General features: G+C 38.4%; 1 protein-coding gene across 2 annotated transcripts in view; it reads right to left on the reverse strand.

Moving 5' to 3' along the window:
- The window catches only part of LOC133641733 (neural-cadherin-like), a 342,738-nt gene that overhangs the window by 23,777 nt on the left and 295,961 nt on the right, over positions 1 to 23,000 (reverse strand). For both annotated transcript variants that reach the window (XM_062035681.1, XM_062035679.1), the window contains exon 31: positions 18,452 to 18,702. In XM_062035681.1, coding sequence (XP_061891665.1) covers positions 18,452 to 18,702 — 251 coding nt within the window. The remainder of the gene's footprint in view (positions 1 to 18,451; positions 18,703 to 23,000) is intronic.

Consider the following 23,000-nt stretch of genomic DNA (forward strand, 5'->3'; position numbering starts at 1 on the left):
TCTCAAACTTTTATCACCAAGTACCGCCTCAGAAAACACTTGGCGCTCTAAGTACCACCATAATGACTAACACTAAAATACAGTACAGAGTAGGCCTAAGTATTCATAAAAAATAAGGCAGAGGTTTTAACAACCATGTTTAATATGTTTGGCCACTGTAACATTACACACAGTTTGAACAGTAAAACTGCGTTTGAACAAATGTTGTCCCGATACCAATATTACCGGTACTAAAATTATTTTGATACTTTTCTGTACTTTTCGAAATAAAGGGGCCTAAAAAAATTTTTATTATTGGCTTTATTTTAACAAAAAATATTAGGGTACATTAAACATATGTTTCTTATTGCAAGTTTGTCCTTAAATAAAAAAGTGAACATTCAAGACAACTTGTCTTTTAGTAGTAAGTAAGCAAACAAAGGCTCCTAATTTGTCTGCTGACGTATGCAGTAACATATTGTGTCATTTATCATTCTATTATTGTGTCAAAATGATTAAGGACAAGTGGTAGAAAATGAATGATTAATCTACTTGTTCATTTACTGTTAATATCTGCTTACTTTCTCTTTTAACATGTTCTATCTACACTTCTGTTAAAATGTAATAATCACTTATTCTACTGTTTTTTGGATAATTTACATTAGTTTTGGATGATACCACAAATTTGGGTATCAATCTGATACCAAGTCGTTACAGGATCATATACTGGTCATATTCAAAGTCCTCGTGTGTCCAGGGACAAATTTCCTAAAAAAAATATTGACGTAATCATAGTATTATCGACTAGATACACTACTATACTTGATATCAGTACAGTGGATGTTAGGTGTAGATCCACCAATGGCGTTTGTTTACATTTTGACGCCGGTGAGCTACGGTGTGTATTGAAACATGTTTAGCTATTCCTCGTCCTGCAGGCATGATATTTGTAAGAAACATACTTTATTTGTCGCCATGGAGGCGAGGATTAGTGATTTAGAAGTAGCTAAAACACTGCCGACTGCGGCTGGACTTTAGGGCGTTTCAGTTTTATAACTTCACCTTTATCGTTAGTTTTTAAGCCAAAATGCGTCCGTTCTTCCTGTTCTGTCTACACACTGTGTCTGCTTGTAAGTACTCCGTGTGTGTGCGCTACTGAACATGCTCGTCTGCTCGTAAAACCAGCAATGGTACGACGTGACGACGACTGGGGCGCCGGGGGGTTGGGGGGTGTTTGCGGTGGCGGACTGGTACTTTTCAGAGGCGGTATTGTACCGGATATGATTCATTAGTATCGCTGTACTATACTAATACCGGTATACCGTAGAACCCTAGTTTGAACATTTGAAAATAAAACAATCATTTAATTAGGTGATTATTTTGCCCATGCAAAAATGGTACCAATACCGCAGTTTAAGAACCACTGAGGTACCATTTTCAAATATAAAAGTTGACATAACCTAAAAACATTAATGGCTTTTTGAAGCCAATACTTAGCCCTAAAAGACTTAGTTTCTCTGACCAGGTAGGACATACCAACGGCCGACAGACACAAACGTCCTGCACATGTTCACCGTCTTATCGAACACAGCAACTCCTTGGAGGCCTCTTCACTGATTTTTTTTTGTTTTACCTGTCCCTGCTTTACGTCAAGGCCTCGCTCTCTCCACTGAGAGCAGACAGTGGAATCCTGCCAAAGCCGCGCGGGTAAAGGTCCTGAAGCATACGTATCAATCAAAGCAATTGCGTGCTGAATTATACAACGTGGTGGACTGACCTTTAAAGTCAATTAATCTCAAACATTTTTCCTTCCTCTCCCTGTCCTCACTATATATTTTACTAGTTAACATGGACACCTTTTTTTTTTTCTCCCATTTTTATCTCCTCTTACGTTGGTGCTTCCCTCTATCTCCCTACTCATTAAGTTAGTCAGTGCTCTTGTGTTTTAGGGCTTCTCTGGCCTCTATCTACCCTTTTTTTTTTTCTGCCCACGCTAGATGCAAACATTTTTTTTACTGTGGTGCATGCATTTGATTGGAAGTCATTAGAGGAATACATTTAAATACATTAGTCTCGAGTCAAAAGAAAAAAAAAATGCACATGCAGCTCTTTTGGGGTCACACAAACCGGCTGGTATCCTTACTAAAGACATTACATGTTGCCACACTGTAACACCTTTCTTGATTACATATCCAATGCAACACCTTGTTACATTAGATCGGGGGTCAAAAACCAATTTGCACTCTCTCTATTTCTTATCTTTTCTTTTGTTACCCATTTTTATTTTTATTCACACTTTTTCTTTTTATTTAGCACCGCCCTAGTGGCTCCCTGGAGCTTTTTCAAAAAATTGAAAAAGATGGGGGAAAAATATATTTGTTGTTCTAATAATGTTTCTGTAGGAGGACAAACATAACACAAACCTTCCTAATTGTTAGAAAAGCCCACTGTTTAATATGTGTGTGTTTACTGATGACAGTATTTGGCCAGCGCCGTTTTGTCCTACTAATTTTGGCGGTCCTTCAACTCACCGTCGTTTGTTCACGTGTACAACTTTCTCCGACACTGCCACAGAAAGACTGCTCCTCGTGAGTGTTTTTAAAAGTTGCTAGATACAGTATATTTAGATTTTTTTTTATCTCTGATGTGCCTGAAAAAGTGGCAGCACATCAAAGTAGCTCCTTTGACTTCCTTCATTATCCTTTATTTTTGGTATTCTTCTCAACTTCTCTTTCTTTTTTTTTAATCACTTATCTTTTCCATAAACCACTAACTATGGTTCTTGGGCGCGTTTGTGTTCTTTTCTAATGTATATTTTCTGCTGGATCTACCGTATTTTTCGGAGTATAAGTCGCTCCGGAGTATAAGTCGCACCGGCCGAAAATGCATAATAAAGAAGGAAAAAACATATATAAGTCGCACTGGAGTATAAGTCGCATTTTTCGGGGAAATTTATTTGATAAAACCCAACACCAAGAATAGACATTTGAAAGGCAATTTAAAATAAAGAAAGAATAGTGAACAACAGGCTGAATAAGTGTACGTTATATGAGGCATAAATAACCAACTGAGAACGTGCCTGGTATGTTAACGTAACATATTATGGTAAGAGTCATTCAAATAACTATAACATATAGAACATGCTATACGTTTACCAAACAATCTGTCACTCCTAATCGCTAAATCCCATGAAATCTTATACGTCTAGTCTCTTACGTGAATTAATTAACTAATATTATTTGATATTTTACGGTAATGTGTTAATAATTTCACACCTAAGTCGCTCCTAAGTATAAGTCGCACCCCTGGCCAAACTATGAAAAACAGCGACTTATAGTTCGAAAAATACGGTACTCTTTATTTTATGCTGCCCTTTTTTTTTACATATACTGTAATATTGTACATGGTAATTGGGATTTGTTATATATTCCATCCATCCATCCATTTTCTACCGCTTGTCCCTATCTCAGGGGTGCTGGAGCCTATCCCCGCTGCATGTATATATTATATAAAAATATGGTAACACTTTAGTATGGGGAACATATTCACCATTAATTAGTTGCTTATTAAAGTAACCAAGACTTAATTTGGAGTTATTTGGACACTAGGAGAACATATAAGGGTTAGGGTTAGGGTTACTAATAAGCAATAATTCTGAGGTTATTGAGGGACCACTCTTAGTTAATGGCTTACTAGTTGTATAATAATGCCATACAGAATAAGGCATTAATAAGTACTTAATAATGACTAATTAAGAGCCAATATGTTACTAATTTGCATGTTAATAAGCAACTAATTAATGGTGAATATGTGTTCCCCATACTAAAGTGTTACCAAAAATATAATATAATATAATATAATATCAGAATATATTATATACTGTATATATAATGTGTAAATATTACATATATGTTATATTTTATATTGCTACTACTTCTGTGCACTGATGCTTCTAGAAAGGCAGACTTTGGTGGTGCGGTGGTCGTCTCATATTCTTATATATTCAGCTGCTCATGTTTTTTTTAACTTCTTTGACCATACCTGCATTTGACCATACCTGCATTATCCTTTCCATCCTTACCCTTTCCATCCTTTGTAACTGAGCTACTGTTTGGAATAATTTCCCTTGTGGATCAATAAAGTTTGTCTAAGTCTAAATCTAAATCTAAATTGAATTAAATGTAATCAAACCCTTTCTATTCATAATTGTGGTTGCGGCTCTTAACACTATAGAGCAGGCCTGGGCAATTATTTTGTGTTGGGGGCCACATTTAGAGAAAAAAATGTGTCTGGGGGCCAGTATATCTATTTTTAGGAACACTAATACAAAACCTCACAATAATGTCTGATTGAATGCTAAAAATGTTATGACAGACCGCCTTAAAAAACATAATGGAATTTAAAATGTTTCTATGAACGATAAAACACTGAATATTGAAAAAATATGAATGTCACACCCCTTACCAATCGACATATTTTACAATGGAGTGAAACGCGACAAAAATGCAACAAACAGTGAAATATGAACGTGAAAGGTACAAAATAAACCCACCTACAATCTGATACATCTGATATATCACTAAGCTTTAGAACTTTGATGTGAAAATCTCCTTCCGCGTCTGTGGAAACGCTTCCCGCCCACACTGCTTGGTGCCTCGTCTGAGCTGCTGTGACTTAGATTACCATAGTAACTAATTAGATGACCATAGTAAATAATTAGATTACCATAGTAAATGGGATATCATCAGTGCTGAGCTCTGTAAAACTTGCACCTGGCTCGCTGACAACAAGCTATCCATACACTTGATTAAAACTGAATCCATCCTGTTTGGGTCCCACATCAACCTTAAGAAAGTCAGTGACTTCACTATAAAAGTGGGTGACATTGTTATCACCAGGAAGATGAGGTCACCTACCTAGGTTCCATTCTAGAGGCTAACCTTTCCTGTGATAAAATGGCAACCAAGGTAATCAAAATGGTTAACCAACGAACGAGATTTCTCTACAGGATCTCCTCTCTGGTCAACAAAAGCCCCATGAGGATTCTGGCGGGAACTCTCGTTCAACCCTTTTTCGATTACGCATGCACCTCCTGGTACCCTAGCACCTACAAAACCCTCAAATCTAAACTCCAAACATCCCAGAACAAGCTAGTCAGGTTACTTCTAGACTTCCACCCCAGATCCCACCTCACTCCTACCCACTTCTCCAAAGTGGGCTGGCTCAAGGTGGAGGACAGAGTTAAACAACTTGCACTGAGCCTAGTCTATAAAATCCACTACACCTCCCTGATACCGAAGTACATGTCAAACTACTTCCTTAACGTAAATGACCGCCATAACCACAACACCAGGGGGAGCTCCACTAACCACGTTAAACCCAGATCCCGAACTAACAAAGGTCTTAACTCATTCTCTTTCTATGCCACATCAATGTGGAATGCGCTCCCAACAGGTATAAAAGAAAGGGCATCTCTATCCTCCTTCAAAACCGCAATAAAAGTTCACCTCCAGGCAGCTACAACCCTAAACTAACACCCTCCCCGGATTGCTAATAATCAAATGTAAACAATCAAATGCAGATACTTTTTCTTATGCCTTCTGATCTCTCTCTCTCTCTCTCTATGTCCACTACTTGATGTCCATATCCTACCCCGCCCCCTCCACACCCCTGATTGTAAATAATGTAAATAATTCAATGTGATTATCTTGTGTGATGACTGTATTATGATGATAGTATATATCTGATAGTATATATCTGTATCATGAATCAATTTAAGCGGACCCTGACTTAAACAAGTTGAAAAACTTATTCGGGTGTTACCATTTAGTAGTCAATTGTACGGAATATGTACTTCACCGTGCAACCTACTAATAAAAGTCTCAATCAATCAATCAATCCAAAAGCGCAGATGCCAACCACTGAAATACTTTGTATAGTTGAAGACTTATGGTAATAAGAAAACATCACTGCACATCATAATGGCAGCTACACTTTCAATCTTAAAGATCTAAAAAAAAATATTTGTGAATGTCCGGCGGGCCAGATTGAAAAGCTTAACGGGCTTTAATTTGCCCAGGTCTGCTATATAGTGTGTAAGCCCTGTTGATAATAATAAGCACATTTATTCATATTTGATGCGCTGTGCGTAGGTACTTGAAATGCAAATCTTTGTCCAAGCTTACGCCTTCACCCTTTGCCCACGCTGAGGTGAGATGCGCAGGAGTTGTGCAGCATGATCAATAACGACTCGGGGTGGACACAAACACCACAGCCACCCATCCATCCATAATGGTGCTGCCTCTTTGCCCTCTAAGAGCTACACTGAGCCGGCACCGCTCTGTGTATAATAGATGGGGGGCGAGAATAACCAGCGCCACGTCTTGATCAAAACACTTGACCCTGTTGGCCGAAACTGCAGTACGAGGTTAATGAGGAGTGGAGAGCAGCGAGACAGCGTGAAACATCAGAGGACGGGAAGAGGGGAGGAAAGAAAGCTGATGAAGAAGCAGAAGGAAATGAGACAGGTGAGAATTGGCATGAGGTAGAATAACATCCTTTATTTGCATGAAAAAAGGCACTTTGCATTCTAGTCCATATTGGAAGTGACATCCTATAATTCCACACTCACATCGTCACTTTTGACTTTAGATTAATGAGGCTTGCTCAGTTAGACATAAACTCATTTTACTTCGTCAATAGTTCACACTCCAGCTCAGTCTGTCATGCCTTATGTAAAGTTGAATAATGGATGATTTTAACTTTTAATGCTCGCTGAGGCAGAGCAGGACTCTCCTTTTAATTTAGCACCCGGTAAGTCGTGAGCATACCGAGCGCCAGCGCATATTTACGGCCTCCCGCGGTGACGAGGCTGGTCGTTAAACGAGTACGGACTGTACAACCAGCCGATCGTTACCCCTCCCCCCCTTTCCCCTCTCTCCGCGCAGGACTTTTCATGATGTAAAACTGCTTTACGCTTTAAATCCAGGACTATATTTATTTAACTTGCTTTATTAAAAGGTGTGGAAACGTAATGAGACACCAAAGACCGCTCGTTTCTTTGTGAATTGATTATACCACGCAGGAGTCGGTGATACCTGCTCACATACAGTCGTGGTCAAAAGTTTACATACACTTGTAAAGAACATAATGTCATGGCTGTCTTGAGTTTCCAATAACTTCTGCAACTCTTATATTTTTGTGATAGAGTGATTGAACTAAAACATACTTGTTTGTCACAAAAAACATTCATGAAGTTTGGTTCTTTTACGAGTTTATTATGGGTCTACGGAAAATGTGACCAAATCTGCTGGGTCAAAAGTATACATTAAGCAATGTTAATATTTGGTTACATGTCCTTTGGCAAGTTTCACTGCAATAAGGCACTTTTGGTAGCCATCCACAAGCTTCTGGCAAGCTTCTGGTTGGATTTTTGACCACTCCTCTTGACAAAATTGGTGCAGTTCAGCTAAATGTGTTGGTTTTCTGACATGGACTTGTATATTATATATATTAATTATACTTATTCATTATATTTATATATGTATTATAATTACTTACCCTATATATATATATATATATATATATATATATATATATATATATATATATATATATATATATATATATATATATATATATATATATATATATATACACATACACTACCGTTCAAAAGTTTGGGGTCACCCAAACAATTTTGTGGAATAGCCTTCATTTCTAAGAACTGTCGAGTTTCAGATGAAAGTTCTCTTTTTCTGGCCATTTTGAGCATTTAATTGACCCCACAAATGTGATGCTCCAGAAACTCAATCTGCTCAAAGGAAGGTCAGTTTTGTAGCTTCTGTAACGAGCTAAACTATTTTCAGATGTGTGAATATGATTGCACAAGGGTTTTCTAATCATCAATTAGCCTTCTGAGCCAATGAGCAAACACATTGTACCATTAGAACACTGGAGTGATAGTTGCTGGAAATGGGCCTCTATACACCTATTTAGATATTGCACCAAAAACCAGACATTTGCAGCTAGAATAGTCATTTACCACATTAGCAATGTGTAGAGTGTATTTCTTTAAAGTTAAGACTAGTTTAAAGTTATCTTCATTGAAAAGTACAGTGCTTTTCCTTCAAAAATAAGGACATTTCAATGTGACCCCAAACTTTTGAACGGTAGTGTATATATATATATTTCACTGCAATAAGGCGCTTTTGGTAGCCATCCACAAGCTTCTGGCCAAAAAAGTTTCCTCCAGAATGTCTTATCTTTGTCCATGTGATGTCAGATGAAACAAAAATTTAGCTGTTTGGCCACAATACCCAGCAATATGTTTGGAGGAGAAAAAGTGAGGCCTTTAATCCCAGGAACACCATTCCTACTGTCAAGCATGGTGGTGGGAGTATTATGCTCTGGGCCTGTTTTGCTGCCAATGGAACTGGTGCTTTACAGAGAGTAAATGGGACACTGAAAAAGGAGGATTACCTCCAAATTCTTCAGGACAACCTCAAATCCTCAGCCTGGAGGTTGGGTCTTGGGCGCAAATGGGTGTTCCAACAGGACAATTACCCCAAACACACATCAAAAGTGGTAAAGGAATGGCTAAATCAGGCTCGAATTAAGGTTTTAGAATGGCCTTCCCAAAGTTATAAATATAAATGATAAATGGATTATACTTGTTAAGCGCTTTTGTACCTTCAAGGTACTCAAAAGCGCTTTGACAGTATTTCCACATTCACCCATTCACACACTGATGGCGGGAGCTGCCATGCAAGGCGCTAACCAGCAGCCATCAGGAGCAAGGGTGAAGTGTATTGCCCAAGGACACAACGGACGTGACTAGGATGGTAGAAGGTGGGGATTGAACCCCAGTAACCAGCAACCCTCCGATTGCTAACACGGCCACTCTACCAACTTCGCCACGCCGTCCCTTCTGAAAGTTCTGACCTAAACGTGTGGACAAAGCTGAAGAAACAAGTCCATGTCAGAAAACCAACACATTTAGCTGAACTGCACCAATTTTGTCAAGAGGAGTGGTCAAAAACTCAACCAGAAGCTTGCCAGAAGCTTGTGGATGGCTACCAAAAGCGTCTTATTGCAGTGTAACTTGCCAAGCGACATGTAACCAAATATTAACATTGCTGTATGTATACTTTTGACCCAGCAGATTTGGTCACATTTACAGTAGACCCAATCACTTTATCACAAAAAAAATAAGAGTTGTAGAAATTATTGGAAACTCAAGAAACTTAAGTTCTTTACAAGTGTATGTAAACGTTTAACCACGACTGTAAATGTCTCCTCCAATCCAATCCAATCCACTTTATTTATATAGCACATTTAAACAACAAAATGTTTCCAAAGTGTTGCACAACAATATTAAAACAAATATTAAAATATTATCCTTAGCTCCACCAATGACTGAATAAAAACAAAAAATAAATACATATAAAACCAATATAAAATAAATATGATTAAAAACGGGTAAAACCAATTAAAACAGTAAATAGAAATCAACATTTTAAAAACACACCTCAGCCCACTTTAAATGGACAGCACTTTTTTGGGGAAAAATAGCATCCAGATTCATTATCATATGTTGAGGTCTGTTTTATACATTTCACTTTCAAGTTTGCAATAACAGTCCCAATACGGCCAACATGCCCTGAAGGGGAGTGTGTTATAGCGGCAGGGCCAGCCAAGTGTTTTATACGCCTGTCTCTGACACAAAGACTCATAAACAGCGTGGCGGCCCCACAGAGACGAGCCAGATCAACAGCATTCGAGCCCCTCACACACACTTGCCCTTCTACCTTTATGAGGACCACACATCCCATAGGACCTCTGGAATTAACTTAACCATGACCGAAACTGTTAGTTTGTCTCTTTTAGTGCCTCGCGCGCCACGGGGACATCAACACATACATATTTAAAAAGGCAACAGCAGTGGATGTGGTTGGTTATATAAGTGAACCCGCCAGGATTGTACACAAGTGACGACGCCATCTAGCAACACTTTTTTATTAGATTGTTTACATGGCTTACTTGTCGGCAGGGTGGACGTTGTCAGTCAAAACATGTTTGCTGCAGAAGCTGATGACTTTTTTATGAAGCTCGGTTATATAAAAAAATCAAAATGCCTCTTTTGATGGTATAAAATTGAGTCCGATACATATTACTCACTTGTTAAAAAAATGTAAGTTGAGACTTGTCTAAATCAAATTGAACCTTCAAACTGTGGTGTTAATTGTTTTATCTTAACTCGATGCCATGCTCAAGGGCACATCAGCAGTTGGCAGTTGGCAGACGAGCATCTCTTCCCCAACTAATTTTCATTTGCATCATTTTAAGTTAAAGTACCAGGTGGAATTACCCTCTGCATTTGACCCATCCCCTTGTTCCACCCCCTGGGAGGTGAGGGGAGCAGTGAGCAGCAGCGGTGGCCACGCTCATTTGACTAATTTTGGTGATTTAACCCCCAATTCCAACCCTTGATGCTGAGTGCCAAGCAGGGAGGTAATGGGTCCCATTTTTATAGTCTTTGGTATGACTCGGCCGGGGTTTGAACTCACAACCTACCGAACTCAGGGCCACTGATCATCACTAGCAAGACTTATTGTCAGACCTTGATTTATTGTTATATTCTGTATTTACTTTCAAGCAAGTACATTAATATAAAGACATCCGATTTTAAGTGATGAATAAAACTAAATAGTAGGGATGTCCAATAATGGCTTTTTTGCCGATAACCGATATTCCGATATTATCCAACTTTTAATTACCGATATCAATATAAACCAATACCGATATATACAGTCACGGAATTAACACATTATTATGCCTAATTTGGACAACCAAGTTTGGTGAAGATAAGGTCCTTTTAAAATAAATAAATAAAATAAAATAAGATAAATAAATTAAAAACATTTTCTTGAAAAAAAAAGAAAGTAAAATAATATTAAAACAATTACATAGAAACTAGTAATTAATGAAAATGAGTAAAAATAACAGTTAAAGGTTAGTACTATTAGTGGACCAGCAGCACGCACAATCATGTGTGCTTACGGACTGTATCCCTTGCAGACTGTATTGATATATATTGATATATAATGTAGGAACCAGAATATTAATAACAAAAAGAAACAACCCTTTTGTGTGAATGAGTGTGCATGAGTGTAAATGGGGGAGGGAAGTTTTTTGGGTTGGTGCACTAATTGTAAGTGTATCTTGTGTTTTTTTATGTTGATTTGATTAAAAAAAAAAAAAAAAAAAGGAAAAAAAAAAAGATACCGATAATAAAAAAAAACGGTACCGATAGTTTCCGATATTACATTTTAAAGCATTTATCGGCCGATAATATCGGCAGGCTGATATTATCGGACATCTCTACTAAATAGCATAGTACAGGGGTCAGCAACCCGCGGCTCTTTAGTGCCGCCCTAGTGGCTCCCTGGAGCATTTTTTAAAAAAGGAATGAAAATGGAAAAAGATGGGGGAAAATATTTGTTTTGTTTTAGCATGTTTTTTGGACAAACATGACACAAACCTTGCCAATTGTTAGAAAGCCCACTGTTTAATATGTTTGTGTGTATGCTTCACTGATGAGAGTATGTGGTGAACATCGTTTTGTCCGACTAATTTCGGCGGTTCTTGAACTCACCGTATTGTGGAATGTGACACAACAGTTTGTTTACTATTTTCTTCGACGCTACCACAGAAAGTGGCTACCAAAAGCGCCTTATTGCAGTGAAACTTGCCAAGGGACATGTAACCAAATATTAACATTGCTGTATGTATACTTTTGACCTAGCAGATTTGGTCACATTTTCAGTAGACTCATAATAAATTCATAAAAGAATCAAACTTCATGATTGTTTTTTTGTGACTAACAAGTATGTGCTCCAATCACTCTATCACAAAAAAATAAGAGTTGTAGAAATTATTGGAAACTCAAGACAGCCATGACATTATGTTCTTTACAAAAGTATGTAAACTTTTGACCATGACTGTATATATATATATATATATATATATATATATATATATATATATATATATATATATATATAGGTTGGCTTGAGAGAACGGAAAAGCACAAATCAATATGAAAGGGAAGCCAAAAAACACACCGGGGGGAGAATAAATGAGAGAAAGCTTGGATATGAAACCAGTTGGACAGATGAAAGTTAAAGCTGAGAGTGAAATTGACTTCTGCAGCCAGAGTGTAACATTAGAAGCGACAGGTGACACAGAAGAGGAGAAATATAGAGCAACACATAAAGAAGCCCTGTGATTCTCTGTGGGGATTTTTAGTGCTTTTCTGTTATTCACAAATTGAGACACACAATATTTCCCTCTCTGAAACTATTGCACTGCGGATGTTTGCTTTCCCTTTCTCCAGGATAGGAAAATCACATCTTGGCACAAAATATCAATACTGCTGCATGTACAGTGTATGTATTACAGCAGGGGTGTCCAAACTTTTTCCACTGAGGGCCGCACACTGAAAAATCAAAGCAAGCGGGGGCCATTTTGATATTTTTTATTTTAAAAACCAATACAAGATATGTATAAAAAAGATACATTTAGGCCTCCACTCAGACTTGATCCCGGGGACCCCAAAAGGTTTTGGTCAAAAAAAATATTACAAATGTGTCACTATTTAGTATTATTAGTATTATTATTATTATTCAAGGTTTAAATGTCTAGATCATCATTAGGTCTATCTGTCAATATAACACTTTTAAAGATTTAAGTTGTATGCCATTTTTGTCAAGGAAAACCATGTTTTTTTATGGAAAAATAAAATTTTAAAGTGGAATATTTGAGATTATATTGGAGTCTTAAAAAGGTCAATAACTCATAACAACATTGATTTTAATTCATTATTTTTTTGAGAAATGACACTTAAAAAACCCCCCAAAAAACGTCCCCAAATTATTGGGGATCCAAAAGGGTACTGCTCAGTAAAGTTTAAAAAAATAAATGCAACATTTTTTTAAACTTTTACCACAATAGTCTCAAGATCAACTTCAGGGGCCGTACTTATCAAGCTTCTTAGAGTGCCATTTTACACTTAAGTCCTGAGAATTTGCGAAATTTAGTCCTACTCTCAAACTTAAGAATAAAAGCTTTTTATCAACGTTCTTAAGTCTAAGAATCACTCCTACTCTCCACAATATTTAAGAGACCTTCAGAGGTGTCTTAAGTGGTTAGGAGTTGCCAGCAGGGGATGGCACTGAGGCGAGAGAGACGTGCGCGAACGTTCAGGGAACGGAACAATGTTTTTTTGTTTTTTTGATGACCAGCTGATCAAACGGTATCGTTTAGACAGAGCGGATATTATTTTTGTCACAGATTTAATACTTTTCGATTCCTTGTTGATTTCTGCATGTGTCTGCAGTGGGCTAGTATATATAGAGCCACCCACACCAGTTTCAAATTAGTTGCCTAATTAATGAATTGGAAAGAAAATGTTATGACAGTAGCGTATGTGTGTGGCCGTGAGGTGAGTGACGTCAGTGAGTGTGTGGGCGATAGAAGAGAGGGAGCGGTAGCGTGAGTGCCGGCGGGGACTAGTTTGTTTTGTATTATTTTGTAGTTTATTGTCAAAATATACACTCCCATTGTCCACTTAAATATTTCCAAGATATTTCTTTATTCTTAGACAACGGATTCCCTTCCGTGATTGGTCATTTCTATGGACACAGAAATGACGTCACCTAAAATTCCGTTTACGGCACATAGTAATGTCGTAATTCAGCTCTGAGTGTGACACTTAAGATTCAGTCCTACACTTCGCTGAAAGTGTGAGTAAGACGCTTGATAACTAACTTTTAAGTGCAGCTTTCAGCGAAGAATTTATTTACTCTTAAGTCAACTCTTAGCAGACTTCTTAGGAGTAATTCTAAGAAGCTTGATAAGTACGGCCCCAGATCTATCCGTCAATTATAAGTTTTATTTTTGTTTACGTTTTTTGTTTGTTCTTTTTAGGCCCTTCTTTAAAAAACTTAGTTTTTTAAATGGCAACCAAAAAATATGCAACATTTTCCCCTCAAAATACCTCATAGTGGAATATTTAATGTGAAGTAAATGAAGCCTTGAATAAGTCAATAATTCATTGATTTTGATTCATTATTATTTTTTAAAGAAAGAAACAGCCTGCATGGCAGCTTTGTGTTATTAGACTAAATAATGCAACATTTTCTTGTTACATTTCACCTGTTTGCTCTTGTATACCACTTTTCATGTTTTTACATTTTTTTTCATCGTATTTTTAGAATGTGCCGTGGGGCCGTTAAAAAATTACCTGCGGGCCACAAATGGCCCGCACTTTGGACACCCCTGTATTACAGGTACTCCATAACCGCAGATTTCCACTGAATGCGTAACGGCTGCTGAACGGCGCCGCCACGAAATATCTCCGCCATCCTCCGATCCCCAACGCTGTTGGATGTGCGCTGTTGCAAAACAAAACGTAGACTTTTTCGAGATCTCGCGATAATGGGGGTTGTAGTAAAGCAAATTGCATTAAATTATTCTGTCCTCTCAGAGGAGCAGAAGCATATAAACTTGGTCCTGCCTATGGAGATTTGCAACGGCTGCTAATTGCAACATCACAGAACGCCTCCAGTTTTCCCACAGTCGGGCGTCTGTGAAGTGTCTGACTTGACTCGTGGAAAAGTCGACAGTTTAGCTTTGCAGAACGGCCACTTTATTTTTGTATTTGCAGCAAGCAACAACGCAACAGTAACTTCATCCATGGCGAGCGTTGTACACAAACACACCTCGTTCAACTTCCGCTAAGCACTCGCCTGCTTCCCCGGCCCCCGTATCAGCCGGAAATAGCTGTCCAGGATATGCCTTTAAAATGATTCTTAGATTTTGGACCTCCAGAATCAGCATCTCCTCATCCATTTGTGTCAATGTGGTGAAATTAAGTCTGAAAACCTTTGACCAGTAGACTTCAGGTTCAACCTGGCTTCAAAGTTTAAAATATGCTCCGCTTTGTAAGCAAGAGTATTCTATTTTTCAAAGTAAAATGGATAGTTTATTTCCATTGGTAAACCGGATAGCAGATTTTAGCTTAATTGATTCGCCTTGTGGCGACAACTGGCAAAAGTAGAACATCTGCATATGTTTAGACCTGGTGGTCAGCAACCTCTTTAGTGCCGCCCTAGTGGCTCCCTGGAGTATTTTTTAAAAATAATCGAAAATGAACTTTTTTTTTTTTTCAGTATGTTTTTGTTTGAGGACAAACATGTCACAAACCTTCCCAATTGTTAGAAAGCCCACTGTTTAATATGTTTTTGTGTGTATGCTTCACCGATGAGAGCATTTGGTGAACATCGTTTTCCATCCATCCATTTTCTACCCCTTGTCCCTTTCTTATCCTACTAATCTCGGCGGTTCTTGAACTCACCATAATGTGGACTGTGAGGCAACAGTTTGTTTACATGTAAAATCGTCCACTCCTTCTTTGTCTCATTTTGTCCACCAAACGTTTTATACTGAGCGTGAATGCACAAAGGTGAGCTTTATGGATGTTATGGACTTGTTGGAGTGCTAATCAGGCATATTTGGTCAGTGCATGACTGCAGGATAATCCATGCTAACATGCTATTTAGGCTAGCTGTATGTACATATTGCATCATTATGCCTCATTTGTAGGTATATTTGAGCTCATTAAATATATTTTACTTGTATCCTCTTCGTATATAATTTAGTTTTGCATGTCTCATGACACATTATCTGTATGTAATTTTGACAGAATTTCTGATAGTTGCTTGTGTGTCATGTTGTTCCAGACCACAGCAAACGTTACCCAGCTTGCCAAAGATTGTAATAAATCCATTAGAAAAAGACAGCTTGCAGTTTCCTTTAACTTGGACACACACATCTTTTCAGGAGTTATCTCACCTTCTGAGTAGCCTCTGATTTAGTAATGTTTTCCAATGTTGTAAAAATGTGTAGAATAAATATTACATTTTAAAATTTCGGTCAACAAAGATTTGCTTCAGCCTGCGACACACAGTCATTTTTATAGTAGGCTATTATAGCTAATATAGACACCAGTGACGTGCAGTCAGGGGAGGCGGGTGAGGCGGGGCCTCACGTGCCATCATGGAAAGAAAAAAAATTTAAAAAGAAAAAAAAATCATTAAATTGTTATATGTATCCAGTGATTATACTATAAAGTTATTTTCCATTTAACTTCACCAGTTTTAGATTATTTTTATTCAAAATCGCTGAATTTTCACATTTGCCGTTCAAATACTGAGAAGAGACTTGCGGTGATCAGCAGCCATTTGAGGCACGTCACTGAGTTGAGCCTCACCGTGGATTGCGCAATGACTCGGCTAACTGCTGGCCTGCTGTGCAGTGAGACCGTATTGCTATATGAACTATATTATACATTTCCATAGTTTAGTTAGCTGAGGTATATAATGTACAGTGTATTTTGTCAACAACTGTATGTGTGTAACGTATTTCTTGTGCTGAGCAATCATAAAACGGCTGCGAAGAAGCACTGGCTGAGGCTCACAGTAATCCCGCCTCCTGGTGGTGTTGTGCCGGATAATGCACCCCGCCGTAGAATGCACCCCCTGACGGGAGTGTTATATCAACTAAAGCCCACACTTAAACTTTCCACGTGCAAGATTGAATCTATTTAAAAAAGTTATTTAATAAGAAGCCAAAAAGTGCAAACACAATAATGTTCGTGTTGGAGGAGTTGTGAATGACTGCTGGGCCACAACATTAGGTACACCTGCAGACTGCAGCATGGATGGGCATCAGCCGATCCGCCTCCACAGTCATTGCTTATGCAATGAAAGAGTTCCGCTGGTCGCTAGAGAAGGCATACAACTTTGTCAAGGAAAAGAGGAGCATCACACGACCGAACGCAAGTTTCATGCGACAGCTGGCAGAGTAGGAGGGCATCCTCGATGCGAGGTACACTGCATTTCTTGACGTGTGCGTGTAGTTGTCCAAACTCATTCCTATTTGTCAGATTTGTATTTGATCTATACATTCAGCAAACAGAGGTGTTGGAGGAGTTGTGAATGACTGAAATATGAAATCCGTGCTGCAGTCGCTGCTGGCCGGGCCACAACATTAGGTACACCTGCAGACTGCAGCACGGATTTCATATTTCAGTCATTCACAACTCCTCCAACATGAACATTATTGTTTTTGCACTTTTTGGCTTCTTAATAAATAACTTTTTTAGATAGATTCAATCTTGCACGTGGAAACTTTAAGTGTGGGCTTTAGTTGATATAACACTCCCGTCAGGGGGTGCATTCTACGGCGGGGGTGCATTATCCGGCACAACAGCGGCACATGGACTTCATTTATAAGTAAAGGTAAGACCATAATAACGTTTTTTTTTTTAATTAAATGTGCTTTTTTGTGTGCTACAGTTTGTATGTGTAAAATGAAAGTTAAGTTAAAGTACCAATGACTGTCACACACACACTAGGTGTAATGAAATTTGTCCTCTGCATTTGACCCATCCCCTTTTTCACACCCTGGGAAGTGAGGGGAGCAGTGGGCAGCAGCAGCGCTGCGGCCGGGAATAATTTTTGGTGATTTAACCCCCAATTACAACCCTTGATGCTGAGTGCCAAGCAGGGAAGAATGCTGGTATGAGCTTTTAAACACAACCCGTTAACTGCTGCCAATCAAATGGTGAATAAGATACTCTTTAGGGTTCATATGTTTGTAAATCTGACTGTGATGAAGTCAGTGCCTCACCAGCCATGAACCTCACCGCACGTCACTGATAGACACTTACATCATGTTATGGTTGTACGGTATACCGGTATTAGTATAGTACATTGATACTAATGAAGCATTTTCGGTACTATACCGCCTCTGAAACGTATCTAAGAAACATGTTTAATGAACCCTAAGATTTTTTGTTAAAATAAAGCCAATAATGCCATTTTTTGGGAAGTCCCTTTATTTAGAAAAGTACCGAAAAAATTTTGATACCGGTACCAAAATATTGGTATCGGGACAACACTACATCATGTGTTGTCTTCATTATACCACTTATAATAAGACTTTTAAAGTAATTTTGATAGTTGGCTATTATAGCTAATATAGATACCTACGTCATGTGTTGCCTTCATTATAAGATTATTTATACAGCTTTTCATTTTTTGCAGCTCCAGACAGATTACTTTTTTGTATTTTTGGTCCAATATGGCTCTGTCAACGTTTTGGGTTGCCGACCCCTGGCTTAGACCAACGATGTGGTATAAGGTCCGCCGGCGGTGGACCAAAAAAGTTCCGCAGTGAAATTCTGGTGTTAGACGTAAACAGGGATGGCACAACAAACAGTAGATGTTACAGATACAAACAAAAAGTCATAAAAAAAAGAAAACAACCAAGAAAAATACATGACAGACAAAAGAAGAAACAATGAAGAGTCACCACAGGTAGAAAAGCACGTAGTCAACATAGCTACCTAGAAAGGCCATCACACAGATGCTGATGGCAAACATGGAGCTCAGGCTAAGGCTGGTGCCGTCCTCGTTGTGGAACATGGCGAGCGAAACTTCGCAGTGCCGTCCTCGGTAGCCCTCGCTGCAGTGGCAAGTGTAGCGTGAGGGCGAATGAGCCAAGCAGGTGCCATGGCGACACGGATGGCTGGCGCAGAGTGTGTAGACGCACGCTTTGCCTGCGGAGCTCTCCTTCGTGATGTAACCTTGAGGGCACCTGTTTGGTGAAAGATAGGATAATTAGAATTGTATCATTTTGCCCTAAAGCAAAGCACTGCTTATAGTAAAAAAATCATAACCTCTATAATTATTCAACATTGTCCATCCATTCATTCATTTTCCTTACTGCTTGTCCTCATTTAGGTTAAGGGTTAATTGGAGACTACCAATATGCATGTCTGCTATAAAAGGAAATGTAGTGTAATACTGTGGAGGGTTTGCTGTGGGGTCAGTTGGTAGAGCGGCCGTGCCAGCGACTTGAGGGTTCCTGGTTCGATCCCCAGCTTCCACCATCTTAAAAATGACTGTAAATATAAATTGATTCCTAAAATTTGACTGTACCATGAACTTTAATAGTGATATGATTTTTACAAAGTTGTGTTACTCCTTAAACCGGGGGTCAGCAACCCGCGGCTCTTTAGTGCCACCCTAGTGGCTCCCTGGAGCATTTTTAAAAAAGGATTGAAAATGGAAAAAGATGAGGAAAAATAATTTGTTTGTTTTAGTATGTTTTTTGTTTGAGGACAAACATGACACAACCCATCCCAATTGTTACAAAGCCCACTGTTTAATATGTTTGTATTTATGCTTCACCGATGAAAGTATTTGGTGAACATCGTTTTGTCCTACTAATTTTGGCGGTTCTTGAACTCACCATAGTGTAAAATCTTCCACTCCTTCTTTGTCTCATTTTTTCCACCAAACGTTTTATGCTGTGCATGAATGAACAAAGGTGAGCTTTGTTGATGTTATTGACTTGTTGGAGGGCTAATCATACTAATCTGGTCAGTGCATGACTGCAAGCTAATCAACGCTAACATGCATTTAGGCTAGCTGTATGTACATATTGCATCTTTATACCTCATTTGTAGGTATATTTGAGCTCATTTATTATCCTTTACTTTTATCCTCTTTGTATATAATTTAGTTTTGCATGTCTCATGACACATTATCTGTATGTAATATTGGCTGCATTTCAGATAGTTTGTGTGCCATTATGTTCCAGACGACAGCAAACATTCCCAACTTGCCAACGATTGTAATACATCTATTAAAAGAAGACAGCCTGCCATTTCCTTTAACTTGGACACACACATCTATACCTTTGGCCATTAAAAGACAGTAATTTCCAGGATTTTTCTAAACTTCTGAGTAGCCTCTGATTTACTAATGGTTTCTAATGTTGTAAAAATGTGTAGAATAAATATTACATTTCAACATTTCTGTCAACAAAGATTTGCTTCAGCCTGCGACACATAGTCATTTTGATAGTAGGCTATTGTAGCTAAAATCGACACTTACATCCTGTGTTGTCTTATAAGACTTAAAAGACTTAATTTTTTGCGGCTCAAGACAGATTTGTTTTTTGTATTTTTGGTCCAATATGGCTCTTTCAACGTTTTGGGTTGCCGACCCCTGCCTTAAACCAACTATGTTTATATTAATTTCTTAAACAATAAAATAATTATATATTCAGTTAAAATTTACATTTTAGTCATTTCCATGGATTTTCTGTTACCCTAACACACCGGTGTCAACCTCATTTGAAAGACAACATGCAACTAGTATGCATGGTAAATGTCAGCAAAGAAAAACCTGATTTGACAGCACCAATGTAATGTCAGACTTTTAACCCTGTCAGCCACCGTGGTTAAGATGCAGTGCAATAACCATTCTTACTGAGTGTGTCAGATTACCACCTAAAGTGTACAAGACTATAAACAACGCTACCTTAAAGGTGTTGATTGCAATTTCCTCAGAGTAACATTTTTCAGAGCAAAACATATAACAAGAACACCACTGGCTAGCTTATTTTACCATTATTGGTTTAACAGAACACCTTTGTTTGACAATTGTCTATATTTTTCACAATTACAGTCCAAGAGAAGAAACAAACAATTTGCAGTCATGTTGTTGTTAAGATGGAATCAATTTCAATTTCAATTTCCTTTATTTAACCAGCTAAAGACTCATTGAGATTAAAATGTCTTTCTTAAGAGCGACCTGACAAAGAGGGCGGCACAAACAAAGTTACAATAACAATTACAACAAGACAATACAACAGAACAACAGCAGTCATACCACAACAGGTCAAAAATAATTTAAAACGATTAAGTAATAATTCAATTTAAAACCAAGTACATTTCCCAAGAGAACTGGTTTCTCGATCTTTTAAAATGGACTTAAACTCCCCCAAAGTGATCAATTCTGGTAGCCTCAGATCTTTCTGGATGTCATTCCATGACCAGGGAGCAGCATAACTGAATGCATTTTTTCCAAGTTCTGTGTTGGCTCTAGGAACCAACATGTGGAGGACCTCCTGTGAGCGTAGGCTGTAATGACTGGAGTCTCTAAACACAAAGGGGGACAAGTCCAAGAAGACATTTACGTTTGTATATATAAAAACTATCCATAGAGAAAGTCTTTTCGGGCAGTTAAAGATGGACATTTTGCCATTGCAAATAGTACAGTGGTGTAGAAGATTTCCACAACCAGTAATAAAACGTAAGGCACAGTGATAATGATAAATGATAAATGGGTTATACTTGTATAGCGCTTTTCTACCTTCAAGGTACTCAAAGCGCTTTGACAGTATTTCCACATTCACCCATTCACACACACATTCACACACACTGATGGCGGGAGCTGCCATGCAAGGCCCTAACCAGCAGCCATCAGAGGCAAAGGGTGAAGTGTCTTGCCCAAGGACACAACGGACGTGACTAGGAAGGTAGAAGGTGGGAATTGAACCCCAGTAACCAGCAACACTCCGATTGCTGGCACAGCCACTCTACCAACTTCGCCACGCCGTCCCTGGCCATTTGGATATAAAGTATCTAGTTTTTTCAAGTAAATGCCAGGTGCATTCATAAAAAGCAAGTCTCCATAATCAAATAAAGGAATATAGGTGGATGAGATCAGATGTTTCCTAACTTTTAGGGAAAAACAAGACGTATTTCTGAGAAAAGAAACCCAATTTAAGTTTAAGCTTAAAGACAAGCTTTTCTATGTGTGCTTTGAAAGACAATCTCTCATCAATAACAATTCCTAAGTACTTATAGTATATGTTGTGACCAACTCAACTCGACCCCATTGACTAGTCAATATTTTCGGGATGTTCAATGGCAGCCGCTTGCCATTTGAGAATAACATCACCTTAGATTCGTCTGCATTTAGCACTAGCCTAAGTTGGTTCAGCTGGTACTGAACAACATCAAAAGCAGACTGCAAGAGTTCAAGGGTTTTCACTGCAGAGGGGGATGAACAATATATGACTGCGTCATCTGCATATAAATGAAACGCAGCATCTGATATTTTATCACAAAGATCGTTTGGACCTTTGGAAAGATTGTATTGGAATATACATTCAATGACAGCTAATGCTAGCTATCCAAATTTGTATTATTAACAAACAACACCTAAAGCTAATGCTGATTATTATGTACGAGAAGAGGGTGGGATATATTGTGTAAAATACGTTGTAAAGTTGACACCCTCTAGGCATTTGTGTAAATGTTACAAACAGCCCCTTTAACTATTACAATGTTTCTGTACAAAACAACACATTAAAGATGGGTGACAACACAATCAAAAGGGATCATTGAAACAACAACAATGCATCGCTCCTCAGGTTCATGCTCAGTCATACCAGCAATTCCGGGTTCGGCAAAAGACTCAAACAAATTGCCCTTTTCTAACGACAGCTCGACGGAAGTTACAAATCTCCCAGATTCTGATGTTTTTGTGTGCATATAAAATGTGGTCGATCAGGCAAGCCGCCACACCGAAACAACAACCTCAGCCTTCTCATGGTGCACACAAAGCAGCTCTCTCCTACAATATCTCCCCCTCTGTTTTCCCAGTGCTCGCCAGTCACTACGCACCGCTGGGAAATAGAACTCTTCAAGCAGGAACGATCACCAATGCGCATATTTTCAAAAAAAGCACATTTCCTTCGCACCGGTGGTAAAAAAAAAAATACAGAAAAAAAGTCAATCGACCGAAATGGAGTTTCAAAGAAATGTCTGTCAACATAAAAAACAATGTGTGGTCATGCACATTTTGTTTAAACCAGGAAAAGCACCCACTTGTGGCTAGCATATAACCCTTCTGTATCTTTAAAATCAGCACGCACTTACAGAGAAACATATTTATTAATTATGTGCTATGGCTCATGTATTTGCTATATTTACAATAAAACATATTTCAGTCATGAAACTCAAATGAGCCATCTTCAACTTACAGTAGGAACCCTGTCAAAAAATAAATCAAGTACCCACAGATGGGCTAATACAC

The sequence above is a fragment of the Entelurus aequoreus genome, linkage group LG24 (assembly GCF_033978785.1).
Source record: "Entelurus aequoreus isolate RoL-2023_Sb linkage group LG24, RoL_Eaeq_v1.1, whole genome shotgun sequence".
In the NCBI taxonomy this organism is placed as follows: Eukaryota; Metazoa; Chordata; class Actinopteri; order Syngnathiformes; family Syngnathidae; genus Entelurus; species Entelurus aequoreus.